Source organism: Xyrauchen texanus, chromosome 34 (genome assembly GCF_025860055.1).
Source record: "Xyrauchen texanus isolate HMW12.3.18 chromosome 34, RBS_HiC_50CHRs, whole genome shotgun sequence".
NCBI classification, from domain to species: Eukaryota; Metazoa; Chordata; class Actinopteri; order Cypriniformes; family Catostomidae; genus Xyrauchen; species Xyrauchen texanus.
In genome coordinates, this window is record NC_068309.1 from 24,477,218 (window position 1) to 24,498,240 (window position 21,023).

Genomic DNA, 21,023 nt, shown 5'->3' on the forward strand with positions numbered 1-21,023 from the left:
TATATCATTCACTGATGGCTAGAGTAAATAATCTTTGTCCTTTTGATAATGTTTGGGGTTGAATTGAATGGAAATCTATGCGAGTAACTCTGAGGCACGTGACATTTTTCAGCAGCCTCGAGAGACCCATGGTGTGTGTACATACCTTTATAGAAAACTATTGTTTTGAATTTTAGAATGGGTCATGTCATCCAACAGCCACGTCCAGTGTGCGACCCCGTTTAATTGACAATGTCGCTAACACTTTATAAAGTTGTGTTCAGAAATATGTTTGAAAAGACAGACTATTGTGCAAAGGGTAGCCCTATTTATATCTGAAAAAATCCTGCTATAAACAGAGCACTTTATTAGGAACACCTGTGTACCTACATATTCATGCGATTATCTAATCAGCCAATCATGTGGCAGCAGTAAAATGTATAAACTCATGCAGATACAGGTCAAGAGCTTTAGTTAATGTTCACATCACCATCAGAATGGGGAAAAAATTTTATCTCAATGATTTTGACCATGGCATGATTGTTGGTGCCAGACGAGCTAGATGGAGTATTTCTTAACTGCTGATCTCCTCAGATTTTCACGCACAAAATCTCTAGAATTTACTCAGATTGGTGCCAAAAACATCCAGTGAGCAGCAGTTCTGTGGACGGAAATGCCTTGTTGGTGAGAGAGGTCAGAGGAGAAACTGGTTAGAGCTGACAGAAAGGCTATGGTAACTCGCATAACCACGCTGTACAATTGTAGTGAGCAGAATAGTATTTCTGAATGCACAAAATGTTGAACATTGAGGCTGATGGGCTGCAACAACAGAAGACCATGTCAGGCACTTTTTTAGTACCATTGTGTTCCTAATAAAGTATTTAGTGAGTGTATATCGATAATCATCGGAAAAACTTCTGATTATCGATGCGTGAAAAAGGCATCAATCCAAAACTCTGACATTTATTTTTGCAGGACGTGCAGTATGGTGCATGGACTCGACTCTCTATGGACTAACAAAACCCCAAGAGAGAGAGCTCCATTTGAAGGTAAATGGAAAAGAACCAAGGATTTTTTGGCAGGGGTAATGCAATAAATCAAGAGTCTGCTTATGTTGATAGTCTTCCTGTCTCTACCATTACAAATTAATAGATGCATGATATACACACACACACACACACACACACACACACACACACACACACACACACACACACACACAGAGAGAGAAAAAAAGTACAGTAGTACAAACAAGCAGTAATCCACAGAGAAAAGTTTTAGATATCCAAGACCACCTGAAATAGTGAGAATTGAAAAATACATCAGGGATATAACCATGCTTCATATGGAGGCTGGATGTAGCATTTTGTCACATTAGACTTCTACTAATTGTTATAAGTAGCTTGTTGCTACAGAATAATTGAATAATAAATCTTTTTCAGCCACTCTCCAATTACTTAGCATTTTAGTGCAGCACTGACAAAGATATGAGCGGCCAGAGAGGTGATCCTCACCACAACAATGGTGGCATCAGCGGAGTAATGGCAGGATTTTGGATGAATGGATTTGCAAGTGCTATTTCCATCTGTGATTTCACCATTCACATCCTATCCCAGGAAAAAGGCAGGTGACGGGACATAAAGTGGTGCCAAAATATATGCGAGTGGATGGTTTTGAATCAACCATCTTAACCAGCCACTGATATGGGCTCAGGTTAAATCTTTTGGGGCCAGCACATGATATACTTCATTCTGGGATTTCCTTTTCAATAATGGCTAGATCAAATGAAAGCCACTGTCACTATTCACTTTCATTGCATCTTTTTTTTCATACAATGAAAGTGAATCTTTCCTTCATCTTGACTTGTACAGCACTCTGCCAACTGTCACATACAAGCTATACACACTGACACTAGACAGATTTGCATTAGTGGTGCAACACTATGGGTCACTACAGTAATATTTTGTCTGAAACAGCGAGTAATCTTCTACTACAGACAGTATTACAGTGACCGAAAAGGCAAGCTGAATAACTGCCATAGCTGAGATTATTAAGAGGCCCCAGCTTGCTAAAGTCTCAGAAGCCATAACTAAACAGTTTTTGCTTTGTGAATAAAAGAGCACAAAAGGAATATGGCTGTTGTAACGTTCCTTATCCAGAGTCACCATGAGCCATATACAGTACCTACTGCCTGTCAGTGACATTCAGAAAAATGCTTGCAACAAATGTCTTGCAGACTTTGATGGCCTTTTGGATTAAGATGGTGCCTTTTCAAAAGCACTTTTTTTAAGAGCAGCTTTGATATTGACAACAGAGTTTCATGACTGGCTGATCTTCAATCATATGATGGAATGCCATCTACCATCCCCACCAATCTCCAGAAGCTGTGAGCAAGTTACACATGTACATGTCTCAAGTCCTCATCTTCAAGTCTCAAGTCAGAGTGCATCCAGTTAAGCAAGACAAGTCAAGTGTTACGACCCGGACTATGGTCACCCTGAGGGGTCACAACAAGGGGAAATAAAAGGAAAATAAACAAATGGAACTTTTAACTAAGTTCAAAAATGAACTCAAAAATTAGTTCAAAAAGGTGTCATGTTTGCATTCCACCCACAAGAGAGACCAAATAAAGATTCCATGTAAGAGAAAATAAAGAAAGGCTCAAACTTTTACCTCTGGGGGAAATTATAAATTATAGGAAAACTTTTACCTAAAAGAGGGAAGACATACAAATTTGAGGCAATATTGTAACACAAGTCAAGTCAGTGGTTCACCTCAAGCATGGCAAGTTGATTCCTACTTATAGTAAAGTCAGTACAAAACAGAATCAATGAGAGTGGTTACTGTATTTTACATACATATTTTCCTCCAGAAATGATGAGTTTTCTCAATTATACAGTACATATATGCTCACTGGCCACTTTTTTTTAGGTACACCTGTACATCTACTTAGTGAGGCTGGGAAGATAAGTGGCAAATTACTTCCACTGGAGCGTCACACCAGCCTCGCGTTCCAGCGAGGGGAGGTGGGAGTATTTAAGGAGAAGAGACAGCGGCAGACAGGAGAGAGATGTACAAAGCTTGTCCACGTGTCTGACTGTCTTTATGATTTGACGCAGCTGGCTGAAAAGCAGAGTGTTTATTTGTTTCTTTATACACTGGAAAAGTGTCATTAAATGTCTGTGTTTGTAAAGCCTGTCCCAACTTCCTCCGTAAGGAGGTGGAAATCATTCGCACTTATCTTTCCAGCCTTGCTCTGCCCAGACGACGCTCAGCTCTGCCCTGCTCATCACATTCATTAAAGGAATATTCCCACTTTTAACAAGCAAAGCTCAATTGGTAGCAGTTGTGGCATAAATGGAAAAAAAAAAAATTGTATTCAACAAATTCCTCCTTTTAAGTAAAAAAAAAAGGACCCCTGGAGTCACGAGTTCGAATCCAGGGTGTGCTGAGTTACTCCAGCCAGGTCTCCTAAAGCAAACAAATTGGCATGGTTTCTAGGGACGGTAGAGTCACATGAGGTAATAATATATATACCAGAGTCGAAAATCTACACTCACCTAAAGGATTATTAGGAACACCATACTAATACTGTGTTTGACCCCCTTTCGCCTTCAGAACTGCCTTAATTCTACCTGGCATTGATTCAACAAGGTGCTGAAAGCATTCTTTAGAAATGTTGGCCCATATTGATAGGATAGCATCTTGCAGTTGATGAAGATTTGTGGGATGCACATCCAGGGCACGAAGCTCCCGTTCCACCACATCCCAAAGATGCTCTATTGGGTTGAGATCTGGTGACTGTGGGGGCCATTTTAGTACAGTGAACTCATTGTCATGTTCAAGAAACCAATTTGAAATGATTCAAGCTTTGTGACATGGTGCATTATCCTGCTGGAAGTAGCCATCAGAGGATGGGTACATGGTGGCCATAAATGGATGGACATGGTCAGAAACAATGCTCAGGTAGGCCGTGGCATTTAAACGATGCCCAATTGGCACTAAGGGGCCTAAAGTGTGCCAAGAAAACATCCCCCACACCATTACACCACCACCACCAGCCTGCACAGTGGTAACAAGGCATGATGGATCCATGTTCTCATTCTGTTTACGCCAAATTCTGACTCTACCATCTGAATGTCTCAACAGAAATCGAGACTCATCAGACCAGGCAACATTTTTCCAGTCTTCAACTGTCCAATTTTGGTGAGCTCTTGCAAATTGTAGCCTCTTTTTCCTATTTGTAGTGGAGAAGAGTGGTACCCGGTGGGGTCTTCTGCTGTTGTAGCCCATCCGCCTCAAGGTTGTGTGTGTTGTGGCTTCACAAATGCTTTGCTGCATACCTCGGTTGTAACGAGTGGTTATTTCAGGCAAAGTTGCTCTTCTATCAGCTTGAATCAGTCGGCCCATTCTCCTCTGACCTCTAGCATCAACAAGGCATTTTCGCCCACGGGACTGCCGCATACTGGATGTTTTTCCCTTTTCACACCATTCTTTGTAAACCCTAGAAATGGTTGAGCGGGAAAATCCCAGTAACTGAGCAGATTGTGAAATACTCAGACCGGCCCGTCTGGCACCAACAACCATGCCACGCTCAAAATTGCTTAAATCACCTTTCTTTCCCATTCTGACATTCAGTTTGGAGTTCAGGAGATTGTCTTGACCACACCCCTAAATGCATTGAAGCAACTGCCATGTGATTGGTTGATTAGATAATTGCATTAATGAGAAATTGAACAGGTGTTCCTAATAATCCTTTAGGTGAGTGTATATACCTAATTCAAATGTATTAAAAAGCAAACAAATAAAAATGTGTTTTTAAAGCAGATTTAAAAAGGCAGAGTGTTGGAGCAGTACTGATATCAAGTGGAAGCTTGTTCCAGAGTTTGGGGCCTATAATAGCAAATGCCCGATCGCCCTTCAATTTGTAGCGACAACGAGGAACTTTCTGCAGAAGTTGGTAAGCTGACCCAAGTGGAGAGTTAGGGACAAGAAGTTCACAGAGATATTAGGTGACACAGTAGTCAGGTGTTCTGGATGGTTGCTCAGGTATGCTTTGCAGTGTGTTGATACAGTATGCTGTTGCTAAGTTGTTTAATGTATTTTTAGCAAATTGCTCTGCACTTGCTAGGGTGTTCTATGTGGTTGTTAGGTTGTTGCCACGCTGTTAAGTTGTTTCAAGTTTGTTTTGTTTGATCATTCCTGTGTGGCCACATATACTGATGAGAAATGTTATTTTTTTGCACAAGCCTGTCATCACAAATAAACTAACTATATGAGTCGTATATTTGGCAAGCTTTATTCTTTATCAAATGGACAAAAATGCATTCAATCTAAACTGTAAAGTAACCAATTTGCTTGAGTCTTGCCATGCTTCTTAAATTGGCATGCCCCCATCTCAGAAAACTGGCACTCCAAGAAAATCTCACTGGATTTAAGACTTTGTGGTGCTGTTAATTTTCACTCATCTTGTAAATATGATAATTCTGATGTGACTTGAACATACCATTAAATAAAAATTCACCCCCCAAAAAAGAAAATTCCCATCCCAGATGTGTATGACTTTCTTTCTGCTGCATAACACAAACAAAAAATATTTTTAGAAGACCATCTCTGTTCTGTATCAATTCCATGTAAGTGAATGGTGGCCAGATCAAAGATGTACAGTGAAAATGAGTTCCAGTTTGGTTTGTTCTCATCCAAAACCAAATATCTTCAGAAGACATGGATTAAACCACTGGAGTCTTATAGTTCACTTTGATGTACCCTTTATGTTCCCCTTTTTGGAGCTTCAATGTTCTGGCCACCATTCACTTGCATTGAATTGTCTACAGAACTGAGATATTCTTCTAAAAATCTTTGTGTTCTTCAGAGGACATTCTTATACATCTGGGATGGCATGAGGGCGAATAATTGATGAGCACATCCAATCAAAGAAGTTGCCCTGGGTTTAATTGTAAATGTAATTTATGCGATTTACTTGTACTTTTGATACTTAAGTCAATTTAATATCAGTTACTTTAATACTTTTACTTAAGTATTTTACTCATGAGCTACTTTAAATTTTACTTGAGTCAATGTCCATGAAGGTATCTTTACTTTTACTTATGACGAATGGATACTTTATACAACATTGTCCTTGAGTATCACGCTGTATCAAAGGACATTAATGGGGCATACCTCAGTCTGGCTCTTATACTCAAATATGCCTGGCTATTTTAAGATGTAGAAAAAAAAAATCAGTGTCAACCTTTTCTTGATTTCAGTACATAACAAGCAATGAATGTTGCAGTCTGGACTTTGTCCAGAAAAACCTTTGAAAGCATCAATACAGAAAAACTTGTTAAGAATGCCTTGTTGAACATTTCCAAACCTCCAAAACAGGAAACACAACAGGGGTGGGGCATGACTGTTTTTTGCACTGCTTATGCCAACTCTTACCCACATCATCTTAGCTTTTCAGGCATTCTCTCCACTTAAACACTCACTATCAATAAAGCATTGGACTTACCATAAACAGCAAAGACCACATATGCAGCACATAATATGGTGAGTTACATTAGGTAAACATTGACCTGTAGTCTAGTCGACTACTTTTCTGGACTACTCGAGTAGTAGTTCAAGTTCTACTACTCACTTAGTGGAGGTCCAAAGAGGACTGTGTCCAGAGCCTTCAGATGCAGTTTCTTTGCATGACTGCGGTCCAGTATCTTCAGCACTGTCAGAAGCAGGGTGGTGTTTTTCACTGCAAGTCTGTGTAGGGATTGAGACATCATGACTCCATTACATTGATCAATGAACATTTCAGTCTAACAGTTGAACTACTATATGAAGGCAACAGACACACTAATTTTAAGCATTTTTACCTTGGTAGAGCTTTGCCACTGATGCCGTTTTTCCTGAAGGAATCAGCATACTGCGGTAAATCCACACAGCTGATGAGCCACACCTCGGCTTCCTCTACTGTCCAGTTATACACTTCAGACAAAAAGTCATCACGTATAACATAACCAACAAATTTATTAAATTATATATTGATTTCACCTATATATTGATTTATTTTTTCTTAGGGGTGGGATTGTTCCTTGATACTTTTTGTTTAATATACAGTACCTCTAAATTATAACCTACCTGTTATAATGTCACCTTTCAGGGATGATTTTGAAATACATAGTTTGTTTATAAGAACAGTATGTATGCAAACCTTCAGACGCCTTCCAGGAGTTCCACATGTCCTCCACCGTGATCAGCAGATCTATTTTATGGAAGTTGTTGTGTTTTGCTTTGGAGTCATGATATTTTAAGTCCTCCCTCAGGAACTATTTGAGGAAACAAAGATTCAATTTTAACATGTACACTTTTAGCAAAAATGTGAATGTGAGGTCAATGTTAACTTAAGTGGTTCTTCGTTGTGAAAATGGGGTACATATCTATATAGTCTAATTTTGCTTTGCATGCCCTCGCTTCAATTTAGAAAACTTGATAATCTATTCAAAATAACAAAATATGCATTGAAGTGAGGATAAAATATATATTAATATTTTCAATGGTGAAAGATGTAGATACAGCCAATCCCTTCAAAAGAAAAAGTTGGCACACCACAGCTCCAAAAATAGAAATGTAATATATTCTGACCTTGGTTTTGAGCCAACTGGCAATTTTTCAGATACAGCTGATGTTTTTATTTAACCTCTAGAGGCCCCTGTTATACTGTAGAATCAAGCTGTTCTAACTCTAGAATCCTCCAGTGCTGGCAACAGAGGAACAAGGAGGAATAATAAAAAAGTATCAGCATAAATGTTTGCTCATAACCAACAGTTCCAAAAAGCAACTATTGGCACAGATTAATCGGTAAACTGATATATCGGTCTACTTCTTTTGACTCTGATTTTGAAGTGTCAATTATATTCCTCCTACTGTAATTTGTGATTCCTTTGCTTAGTTGCTCTACGTGCATTTAAGAATAATGGAATTTAAGCTAGCACACCGTTATGAAAGACTGCTTTTACATCAAGGCCTCATCAACAATTTTAAATGTGCATAAGGAAATCCAGCACCATGAAATTCAAGCCACAAATCAAAGCATATCTTTTACTTTACAATGCTTTTCATTTCAATCAAAGCATCCACATTTTTGAGGATGAGTCAGAAATATGTTTAGACTTGATTATTTGTGTTTCTAGGACAGTGTTTCCCAACCTTGTTTCTGCCACGTCACACTTTTTACAACTAAATAATTCTACGGCACACCTCTATCCCACATTGGCTAACCATTGTCAACATTGTTCCTTTTCAAGAACTTGTTCATGTTTTCTGTCCATCTTAGTAGTGTGTTTACTTGTAATGTTTGAAATTCAGCTATGCAAAAATAAAAAAAAAAACAAGTCACATAATTAAGCTACGCTGTCACAGGTGGCAAGAGCGCTAAATGGGTAAAAACTTTGCTTCTTTTCTAATTTGTAGATTTGTTCTTGCAATGCTACAACAAATTACAGGGATGCAAACTCATGAGGGGTAAAAAGGTAAGAATCACTGATCCACAAAATGTTTTTCTAAAAGCACCAATTCCAGCTATTTTAGTGATTCAAGTTTAAAATTATGCAGAATTAGCTGCAAAATAAAAAGTTTTTTGGTGAGGCTTGCTTCTGTTTCACAAATGTGTTCAATTTTATTAACTGATCAGTTCAGTGACCCCTTCTGGAAATGTCACTAGGTGGCGACAAATGAGCGTCTTATATGCTATGAGTGAGTCAGTGAATCATTTTGAGTCATTCATTAGTGAGACTATATAGTGTTTAAGGACTCGTTTAGGTCTAATCGTTTTCTTGGTGAATTTAAATCAGTTCAATAACTGGGGTCTCTGATATTTGTAAAAGATAAGGTAATATTTAATAAAATTAAATTATTAGACATTCAATGTCTCTTCACAAATTTGGACCGTTTTTAAATATTTCTTGTTGTTTAGTACTCTCAAAGACTTTATTGGTGAAGTAAAAATGTGTGTGTGAAAAACACTTTGGTGTGACGTCACTTCATAGACTTCAATTTATTCTGCAGCGCTGACACGAGTCTTGTGAAAGACACTTATCACGTATAAATATCACTCACTTTTGCATATTAATCACTGCTCTTCACAATCACAAAAGTGACCGATTATGGTTTAAAAAATGGCAAATTTCTCCAAAAGGTGAGGAGTTTTGATCCCTGAAATTATTTTTTCTTTACGAGTATATTTATTTTGTGGAATTTGACAATTTTCCAAGGCACACTAGTGTACCACGGCACAGTGGTTGGGAAACATTGTTCTAGGATGAGTTTCTTTTTAAAGCACCGTCTATTTGCATAATTCAAAATATGGCAGGAGTTCAAGGCAACCTAAATTCATTATTTTTCTCAAAGGGTCTAAAGCAACCTATGTAAATTCTGTCAGTTTCACTGAACCAAACTGCCTCTTGATACCCCAGATCAATACGAAGAATGGTTGAAGTTACACGCAGGACTCTGCATGGCCTTATTCAGGCTGTGTTCAGGGCAGGCAGCAGTAATGCTGTTTATTAATGTACAGAATGCTCAGCTGTGGAATTCTCATGAAAAAGGAATCCCTGGCCACTGGCTACAGGTGATTCAAAAAGAATACTGAGGGAAGAATTCACTGAACAGTGCTAATATTGACTTTATCTCACAGCACATAATGTGCTATAGGAAATATAGCACATTAAAGCAATAGTTAACTTCACCCTCATGTTATTCCAAACCAATATGACTTTCTTTATTCCACAGAAATTCATACAAGTTTTAACAACACGTGGGTGAATGAATAATTCAGTTTTTGATTTTGGGTGAACTTTTCATTAGTGCTTCTTTATTTTGTGTTGTTAACATCCTGTTCACCCTATATGTGCCCTTCCGTGCAAGCACACTTAGCACTTACTTATACTTGGCACCATAAACTGCTGCAACCTCAATCTACATACCACAAAACCACCAATGAATGCTGCAAGCCTTACCTCATCTGTCTCTGTCACATCCACACTGCCATCTGCATCATCGTCCATGTCTTTGTGAATGCTCCGGATGGCCTCAAAACTCAGCAGAGCATTCTCATCATGGCAAAGAAGCTCATCGATACCACATAGTTCTAGAGAGGAGAAAGAACACAGTCAGATATATGAGACAGCAATGCCAATACACAATGGGTCAGTTCAAAAACCTACACTGTAACCTACACATCCTACACAAGTGGTAACCTGTAACAGTTAACGCAAGAAGCCATTTCTACCTAATCTAATCCTTACAATTTTTTTGTTGTTGTAACCTAATGTATTCTGGTTGATTTAGTGATAAACAATATTTATGACTTGAAGAAAACCAGTTATTTAGATATTATCACATGAAGCCACTGATCTATAGATCAATGCATGAAGCACATTTTTAGGTAAACTTTTTTTTGTGTGAAGCTGCCTCACTGCCTACAAAAGGCAACTGTCTTCATAGGCATTATCCTAAAACAGATGGAACCACAAAAGTGATTTCAATGAGCTACATAGGCTTTTGTTTTAGCATAATACTAGGCAAATGATCAGCGAAGTATTGATCAGTATTGGCACATGTGTTTGTTTGCATTTATAAAATGCTATTGTATTAAGAGAAAATGCCTTCATTTCTAAAATAACTGTAATAAATTAACAAAGTTTATGCAATTTGTGGATTCAAGGTATTTATAAAATTATTGAAGCATTAAATATTAGTTCAAAGTATGTAGTATTTAGGTACTGCCAGTCATGAAGAGAGACAATAAATCATGCATAGATTGTATACTTGCTTTTGAGTTGCTTAAATAATAAATATTGTAGCATACTTTGATGCTCCGCGCTGAAAGTTTTTTGATCAAATTAACAAATAACTGCTTACTTGCCGAACACACGATGGGTGTCCTTTTAAAGCATAGTATATTTACAATGCATTTAGGCAAAATACCCAACACTCAACAATGCTTTTTTTTGACGATGGTTAGACTATGTGGGATAGTTGTGTGCCGTAGATACGATAATTGCAAAGAAAAGCCTCAGATTCTCCTGAATATAAACCAAGTTGAAAGCCTTCCTTAAGAGCACTTACATGCCAGGAACAATAAAAGGCCTGTTCAAACACAAATTACCTTGAAATGAAAATGACTTGAATCATGTTTCAGTCCTCTCAATGTAATGCCTAATCTGCCATTACACATTCATTTTGATAGTGAAATTTCAACAAAAATGAAAAAGATCCACAGTTTATTTCACATCAAAAACCCTTATTAAAGTTTCATACATAAGTTTGAAAGGAGCTTGTTCATCTAGGCCTGCCAAATATATTCCAAGGATATTTATGCAGCTGCTTTCCTCGCACCGCTGGTGACGATACTTTTGGCATCCCTCAACCTCCCCAACTCCACCTTAATATTTCATAATGCCTAAAATTCCAGATTGTCTTGACATAAGAGGGGAGGTTTGGGGTCCTTAGATCTCAAACCCAGTCCTATGCCCGAGCCCCTCCACTATGGACGGCACACAGAATCCTTAAGTAAACTAGTGAATACTAACCATACCTGAGAAAAGAGTTCAGAAATCAAACAGGTAACCGGTGTTCTTCACTTCGCGATTTATAGCACAGGTGACCTCGTACTAACCTTACAAGTTCATCACACCCTTTAGCAGATCCTGTACTTTACAGAACATCCGGAAAGTATACACAGCGCTTCACTTTTTCCACATTTTGTTATTACAGCCTTATTCCAAAATGGATTAAATTCATTATTTTCCTCAAAAATCTACAAACAATACCATAATGACAAAGTCAAAGAATTTTGGACCTCTCAAGCTCCATCAGGTTGTATGGGGAGCGTTGGTCATTTTCAGATCTCTCCAGAGAAGTTCAAGTGCATCCACAATCGGGTTCAAGTCTGGGATCTGGATGGGCCAATCAAGCACATTCGCACAGTTGTCCAATAGCCACTCCTTTGTTATCTTGGCTGTGTGCTTAGGGTCGTTTTCATGTTGGAAGATGAAGCTTCGCCCCGGTCTGAGGTCCAGAGTGCTCTGGAGCAGGTTTTCATCAAGGATGTCTCTGTACATTGCTGCATTCATCTTTCCCTCGATTCTGACTAGTCTCCCAGTTCCTACTGCTCAAAAACATCCCCAGAGCATGATGCTGCCACCACCGTGCTTCACTGTAGGGATGGTATTGGCCAAGTGATGAGCGGTGCCTGGTTTCCTCCAGACATGTGCCTTTTACTGATGAGTGGCTTCTGTCTGGCCACTCTACCATACAGGCCTGATTGGTGGAGTGCTGCAGAGATGGTTGTTCTTCTGGAAGGTTCTCCTCTCTCCACAGAGAAATGCTGGAGCTCTGTCAGAGTGACCATTGGGTTCTTGGTCACCTCCCTGACTAAGGCCCTTCTCCCCCGATTGCTCAGTTCTAGGAAGAGTCCTAGTGGTTCCAAACTTCTTCCATTTACAGATGGAGGCCACTGTGCTCATTGGGACCTTCAATGCTGTAGAATTTTTTTCTGTACCCTTCCCCAGATCTGTGTCTCAATACAATCCTGTCTCAGAGGTCTACAGACAATTTCTTGGACTTCATGACTTGGTTTGTGCTCTGACATGCACTGTTAACTGTGGTACATTAAATAGACAGGTGTGTGCCTTTCCAAATCATTTCCAATCAACTGAATTTACCACAGGTGGACTCCAATCGAGTTGTAGAAACATCAAGTCAAGTGGTTTTTATTGTCGTTTCAACCATATACAGTTAGTACAGTACACAGAAAAAGGAGACAACGTTCCTCCAGGACCATGGTGCTACATAAAAACAACAAAGGACCAACACAGGACCACATGAGACAACACAACGAAATAAAATACCTATATATATAAAAAAAAAAAAACCTACATATACCTATATAAAGTGCACGTGCAGACATGTGCAAAAAGTACAGGACAGTACAACAAATTACTGACAATGAACAGGACAATAGACAGTGCAGCGCCGACCAGTACTCAGTAGTAGTTTGCGGTCCGAAACGGTGCAAGTCCCAAACCAGGCAGTGATGCAGCTGCTCAGGATGCTCTCAATAGTCCCTCTATAGAGAGCATCTAGTCCCTCTATCAAGGATGATCAGTGGAAACGGGATGCACCTGAGCTCAATTTTGAGTGTCATGGCAAAGGCTGTGAATACTTATGTACATGTGATTGCAAATTTATTAAAAATAAAAAACTGGATGTCCCAGATTTAACCTTTGTCTAAATTTATAGACTTGATTATGGTGCAGGTATTCATTTTGATGCCGTCACTGTGATTAGATGCCAGGCTTTATTTAACTGGGGTCAGCTAACATTGCAAAACTAGGATAATATAATTAAAGATGCTTGTGTTTCTATTCCAGGCCTATACAGTGATCTTTCAGTCATATCTGTTTTGATACACAGAAAATGTTAACACGTTGTGAGATCTGCACAGCTACTTTCATTTTGGCTGCCTGTAAGCATCAGAAACAATAGTGCATGAAAAACCATTAACACACATGCCAAAACCAGCACTCTTATATAAAAAAAATATATATATATATATATATATATATATATATATATATATATATATATTATACATATACACACACACACACACACACACGTACACACACACACAGTATATATATATATGCACTTTAGCACCACTCAGAGGGTAGCTGTGTTACGGAGAAAACATTGTGACGTGAGAACTGTTTGCAAATGTTTACACTACATCAAGCTATTTAACCAACCAGTACCGGAAAACAAACTGTAACATGTACAACTCATCCTGGTACCAGAAAATGTAATGCCATACCAAAAGAGCTTGTTTAGGCCAGGCATATTAGTGTGGAATTGGAACAGCTGAGATACATACAGCCAACAAGAAAGTCAGTGACAAGGAAAAACAAAGCAGAGAGAGAATGTTGAGGGCTTTAGGCATTACCTCACATATGATCCTTGACATCTCTGGATGCATATTCCCTTCATCCGATTCACTAAAGTGATTGAATCATCTTTGTGTGTGTAATGGTGAGACAGTTGGATTTTACCATCTGTTAATAATATTACTATCGCTGAAAAATTACAATTATTTACTCGCCCTTTTGTAGCTCCAAACCAGTTTATGGAGATGTTGAATGATGTCAGCCTCAGTCACCATTGACTTTCATTGCATCTTTTTCCATACAATGAAAACTAATGGTGACTGAGGCAAAAATTCTGCCTAACATCTCATTTTGATTTCTAAAGGGGTTTTGAACAAGTGGGAATATACAAGTATGGTTATCATTGCCTCTTAATGTTGGTCTGACACAGTTAACTGCCAGAATTAATTTTAAGCTTAATTCAGATGGTGCAGGCAACTGTTAGAATTTGATAAAACCCTACAGAAGAGAATCAATTTCCTTCATCTCTTTTCCTGTTGCTCTGACCCAAGCGTGTCTTGGTAGATAAAAGGAAGGAAGGAAAATAGAGAGGCCTAGGATCAGGATTAGAGATGAAGAACTGAGGGATGTTTAGTCTTTATTGGCTGGCAGAGACTTTAAAAAGATCTGAGAGGAGCGCCAGTGTTCGTGGAGCCTTGAGGATTAACGGAGCTGTTTTACAAAGACTCTTTAATATCGTGCTATGGCCCAGCTGGATGAAGCCACACAAGGGTCATGATACGACACCCCACCCATCTTAGAGAGATGCCAACAACTATACTAGAGCAACATTTTGAAGGTTAATAATTTTAGATAAACATTGTTAGTGATTTTACAGCCAGCTTCTAAGGCTATTTTTATGTCAAAAAACAATACAGTGTCTGTGCTGGTTTAGCCCCCGATTCACTAAAGGAATTATGCAGATCAGGCAACAGCACAAACACGTCCACAAAATCGCTGTAGCATTCCATCGCGATTGGACATGCGCCGCAAGGACTGTACAGCATCACTGTGATCCAGACACCTAAATTCAATTGGGTTGTGCAAATGTTTTCCATGATGACTTGAATATTATTATCATCTTGTAATGATGTCACCAGTGCGTCGGTATGAAGTTGATACTAAAACATTATATTTTAATATTAAGTATATATAAATTAATGATACCGGTCTTTCTACAGTACTGATAACACCAAACACACACTCAATTCATTTCACGTACTGGCTCACTGGCAACTGCTTTCCAGCACTCATAGTGCGTTCATGCAAGAAGTGTCTGGTCCACATTCCTGTCTTGGTGAGATATTTCCAACTGTGTTGAGTTGGTCCATCCAGATGCAGTACTTACCAAAAATGTAGATATATAACCCTGAAAACAAATAGTAATAAATACAGATGTGCTCGACTTTAAGTCATAAGCTAGGACATTTGCCGTGAACCTCGCAATCTTTGGCAAATCTTGCAACAATGTTTTCCTTATGATCACATATTTTAGCCTATTTTCAGTTTAAAACACCTGACAAATAATAGGTTTTAAAACTGTCAATTGTACATAATGTGCGTTGAACTACAGGAAGCAAAAAGGGGCAATATAGTGTCTTTTTTTAAATCACTTTTTAAAGAAGTGTTAAAAAGCATGCAATTTCTTATCTTCGAGCATATATGAAGCTGAGACAAAAAACAATGTGTGAAATATTTAAAGATTTACTTTACAACTAATTCATTAACATTTAAACTTATATTATAAAGTGTATTAAATTCCAAAATTTCATCAAAGGATGGCCACATATTTAACCACAGTGGTCTGGGCCCAGCCCCGAATATCCACTGACCCTAGAACCACCCCCGTCTGTATGATCTATTAAACATCCTCAATGTGTACTTGTCTACATCTGCATATGTATATATGCCAGGTTATAACACACTTGTCCAACATTTGATCATTATTTAATTAATTACTTTGATATTTTTTTTTAAAAATGACACTTTTTGCCTCTGCATCTGACGTTAATAGCATGATGTAAATTGCACTGGGCAATGTTTGTTAATGAAGCACATTCTATAATGAGTCTAATTAACATAGAAATGTTTACACGGAAAGGAATGACAATTAATTAATTAAAAAACTTAAGATGCAATCAGCGTTGACTGCACCAGCTTAAACTATATTGCATGTGGTTATTGAATAAGATGCAGCTTTTTGTGCTGAAATAACACGTGCAAAAACTGTTTAGTGAAATCGCTCGAGTCTTTGTTAGGGCTTACACTTTTTTGGTTTTACATGTTCATATTCACAAAACAATTGGTGAAAGTTGGATTTTTAGAAATCTGTTGTTGTTCAGAGATTTCATCATTTACATACATACTGATCTTATTAGCTTCTGAGTTTGTCGTACAGTTTCTCATTTTATTTCCACCACAAAAGCATATCAATTTGTATGCATTATTCTAACAAGATCTGAATACCAAAAAGGTATATTTAAACAAAGAGTCAAAATACTGCAAGTAACGCCACACTTCACTTTGCCTGAAAGTACACGTCATCATCTTAACCAACATGTCAACAACACATACCCACAACAATCCCAACTTCAGATTAAGAGAAAAAGTACAGAATATTTCAGCATTGCCTTTGCGATATTTGAGCAGTGTTTTGGCAACACTTTACAATAAGGTTCCATTTGTAAAGATAGTTAACAACATTAGTTAACATGATCTAACAATGAACACTACTTTTACAGCATTTATTAATCTTGGTTAATGTTAATTTCAGCATATACTAATCCATTTTTAAATGTTGTTAACATTTGTAAATGCACTATGAACTAACATGAACTAACAATTGTATTTGTATTCACTAGCATTAAAAAAAGATATAGTTTATTGTTAGTTCATGATACCTAATGATTTAACTAATGTTAAGGAATGGAACCTTATTGTAGTGTTAACAGGCGACTAGTTGCTGCAGAACTCGTGCATAGGAAATATCATATCAAATATTTATCTGTATTATCTCAGACAAGCCCAGCCTGCACTCTAGATACAAGCATTGGCCTGAAAAATCTATTTCAGTCAACCACTAATCAACACACATTTCCATTTAGCTTACATTAAGCCACTCTGATCAAATGTACTGACAGATTAAATTAATAAAAAAAATGTGTGACAGTGCGAGTTGACTATAACAATAGCAGAGAAACAACACTGCATTTGTTTAACTAGAGTTGAGGCATGAAGACTTCCTCTGTAAATATGAGCACAGATCTGAATGTTCTAGAGTTGGAACAACTCAATTGACTTGTGATGGATGTATATTTACACATCCTTATGATAAAAAAGGCAAAGAGCCTTTTGGAGAATGGTATAAATGTCACAATAATAGGCCACATGCATAATACACTGCCTGGCCCAAATGTTTTTTTTATTTAAATAAGCAGATACTTAAGAGTTTATGATTGGATCATTATTGCAGTGATTAATATGTTTCAGTTAGCAACAATTATTTTAAACCAAACTGATGCAGTGTGCAGGTTCTCATTTCATAAACAACCATGTCGGAAGACGTAACGTGTCGAAGGGGCAAATTATTGGCCTGCATCAAGCAAAGAAAACAACTAAGCTTCTAACAAATCACTAGAATTGGGTTAAGAACTGTCCAAAGCATTATTAAAACCATCAGCTTCCCAGAAGAAACGTGGTTGTGAAAAAAATCTTGAATGATCGTGATCGGAGATCACTAAAACTCTTTAAGTCACATCGTAAAAAAATCAACAGTAGAACACTCAGCTATGTTTAACATTGAAAGTAAGAGCATTTCCACGTGCACAATGAAACGAGAACTAACAGGATTGGGACTAAACAGCTTTTTGGCCACAAGAAATCCACATGTTAGTGGGCTAATTGGAAAAATTTACTTCAGTTTACTAGAGAGCAGAAAGATTGGACTGTGGAGCAATGGAAAGGGGTCACGTGGTCTGGTGAGTCCAGATTTGCCCTATCCCAAAGCATTGGGCATGTCAAGGTAAAAAGGGAAGCGGATGAAGGGATGTATCCGTCATGCATAGTGCCCACTGTACAAGCCTCTGGAGGCAATGTTATGATCTGGGACTGCTTCAATTGGTGAGGTCTATGCATCAATAAAATGACGTCAGCAGACTACCTGAATGAACTGAATGACCAGGTTATCCCATCAATGGATTTTTTCTTCCCTGACAGCACAGGCATATTCCAGGAGGACAATGCCAAGATTCATCGGGCTAAAATTGTGACAGAGAGGATCAGGTAGCATGAGGAATCATTTTCACAATTCACACATGAATTGGCCACCACAGAGTCCTGACCTTAACCCCAATGAGAGTCTTTGGGATGTGCTGAAGAACACTTAACAGAGTAGTTTGACTCTCCAGTCATCAAAACAAGATTTCAGCCAAAACTTTATTCAACTCTGGATGGAAATAAACATTGTAAAGTTGCAAAAGCTTATTGAAACAATGCCATGAGGAATGCACACCGTAATCAAAGCTAAAGGCAGTCCAATGGAATATCAAGAGTATGCAAAACTCTTTTTTTTCCTTTTACCAGGCAGTTGATATATTGGTGGTTCTCAACTGGAGGGTCACAGGTCTGTTTAGAATAGAGTTGCAGACAGCAGCAGGGAAAAAACAATGCTACAAATTCAAATCATAAAAATGCAACTAACCATATAATCAAGCAAAGTTAGGACTGCAAAATGAATAAGCAATCAGCTTTTTAATATGCTTCCCATATGTTTTGTTGTGGATCTCAAAAGGCATCGTGTCCAATCAAATTCAGAACAGATAGAATGAGAACTACCACAGAAGTACATTCAAATTTCAAAGGAATGTTGCAGGTTCAATACAAGTTCAATTGACAGCAGTTGTGGCATAATGTTGATTACAACAAAAATTAATTGACTCGTCCCTTTAAAAAAAATTTTTTTTTAATAATAATAATAATAATAATAATAATAATAATAATTGTGGATGTAGTTACAACTGAAGTGAATGGGGCCGGTCCATAAACGTTATACACAGAGTTATAAAAGTATAGCCACAAGATGTAGGTCTAAACATTATACATATTAACATGATTTTAGTATGATAAAATTGATTACTAATCTTATCTGTGTAAAGTTATTTTCAATATTACAACTTTGTTGTCATGACAATGTTACGCCATAAACCCTGTAATATGGCAAATGTGGTAAAACTGAGAAATCCCTGATTTTATCACACTAAAATCAGCTGATGCAGGACTTCTGTCAATACTTATTCTTCTTGAATTAAGCGCAGCCTTTGACACTATCTCACACAACATAATTTTAGAGAGATTAGCATCCATTGGTATTAGAGGCACATCTCTTGCTTGGTTTAAATCTTATCTCTCTGGTCGCACTCAGTTTGTTAAATTTAAAAATTTTCGTTCACAGTGCTCTCCAGTTACTACTGGTGTTCCACAGGGATCTGTCTTGGGACCTTTATTATTTATAATATATCTTATACCTCTTGGCAATATTTTTAGGAAATTTGGAATTCACTTTCACTGCTATGCTGATGACACCCAGCTCTATATTTCCACCAAACCTAATTCTTCTCTCCCACCGTCTTCCCTTCATAACTGTTTACTTGAAATACAATCATGGTTTTCTTGTAACTCTCTCAAATTCAATAGTAATAAAACTGAGATTCTACTTGTAGGTACTAAGTCGAATCTTGCCAAATCAAAAGGTTTTGCTCTGACCATTGACAATTCCACTGTACTTCCCTGTCTGAAGATTAAGAGTCTGGGTGTCATTCTGGATAGCACTCTTTCTTTTGAAGCACATGTAAATAATATTACCTGGTCTGCTTATTTCCACTTGCGCAACATAAATCGTCTTCACCCCTCCCTCTCAATTCACAGCACTACCACTCTCATACACGCTCTGGTCACGTCCCGCTTGGATTATTGTAATTCCCTTTTATTTGGTCTACCACAAAAACTTCAGTATAAATTACAGCTGGTACAAAACTCGGCTGCACAGATTATTTCACAAACTACTAACTCTGCCCATATAACTCCTATTCTTCAAAAACTTCACTGGCTCCCTGTTAAACTTCGTATTGATTACAAGATTCTTTTATTGACATTCAAGGCTCTTCATAACCTAGCACCTTCCTATCTTCTAGATCTTATTCATATATATTCTCCTACCCGCACTCTTAGATCCTGTTCCTCTCTCTCTCGTGATACCTTCTGTTTGTCTGATTTCTATGGGGTCCAGATCCTTTAGCAGTGCTGCTCCACAACTCTGGAACTATTTACCGCCAGATATCCGTAATTGTGATCGTCTTTCCACTTTCAAGTCCCTCCTCAAAACCCACCTTTTTAAATTAGGTTATTACAAATAACTCTTATTATGACTGTATATATTCCTATGATAAGGCACATTTTTATATGTGATTTTAGGTTTTTATCTTTTCTTAATTTAAAATTGATTATGTCTGTATGGCATCCATGAGTGTCTTGAAAGGCGCCTATAAATAAAAGTTATTATTATTATTATTAAAATGATGTTATCATGTATAACATTTATTATTTATACAGTTTAGAAATTGGGTGAATTTTAATGTTTATGAACCCCATTAATTTCCATTGTAAGTGCCTCACTGTAACCCTGTAATCGAAATGCTGTCGATTGAGCTTAACTTGTATTGAACCTGGAACATTGCTTAAAGGTCTATATAATCAAAGAGAATCTAATGTTGGTGTCTGCTTATTGTACCAGTGTAATAATTAAAATATGGTAAACACAGATTTTCCTTGATATTCAAAGGTACCGTTGCTGAGGCCTGGGTAGCTCAGCAGGTAAAGACACTGACTACCACACCTGGAGTTGCAAGTTAGAATCCAGGGTGTGCTGAGTGACTCCAGTCAGGCTTCCTAAGCAACCAATTGTCCTGGTTTCTAGGGTGGGTAGAGTCATGTTGGGTTAACCTCCTCAAGGTCACTATAATGTGTTTCTCGCTCTTGGTGGGGCAAGTGGTGAGTTGTGCATGGATGCTAAGG

General features: G+C 37.8%; 1 protein-coding gene across 2 annotated transcripts in view; it reads right to left on the bottom strand.

Moving 5' to 3' along the window:
• LOC127627779 (stromal interaction molecule 1-like) overlaps nucleotides 1-21,023 on the bottom strand; it is a 46,976-nt gene that overhangs the window by 16,086 nt on the left and 9,867 nt on the right. For both annotated transcript variants that reach the window (XM_052104323.1, XM_052104322.1), the window contains exons 3-6: nucleotides 9,987-10,117; nucleotides 7,184-7,298; nucleotides 6,846-6,957; nucleotides 6,617-6,732 (exon numbers count right to left, since the gene is read on the bottom strand). In XM_052104323.1, the coding sequence (XP_051960283.1) occupies nucleotides 6,617-6,732; nucleotides 6,846-6,957; nucleotides 7,184-7,298; nucleotides 9,987-10,117 (474 nt within the window). The remainder of the gene's footprint in view (nucleotides 1-6,616; nucleotides 6,733-6,845; nucleotides 6,958-7,183; nucleotides 7,299-9,986; nucleotides 10,118-21,023) is intronic.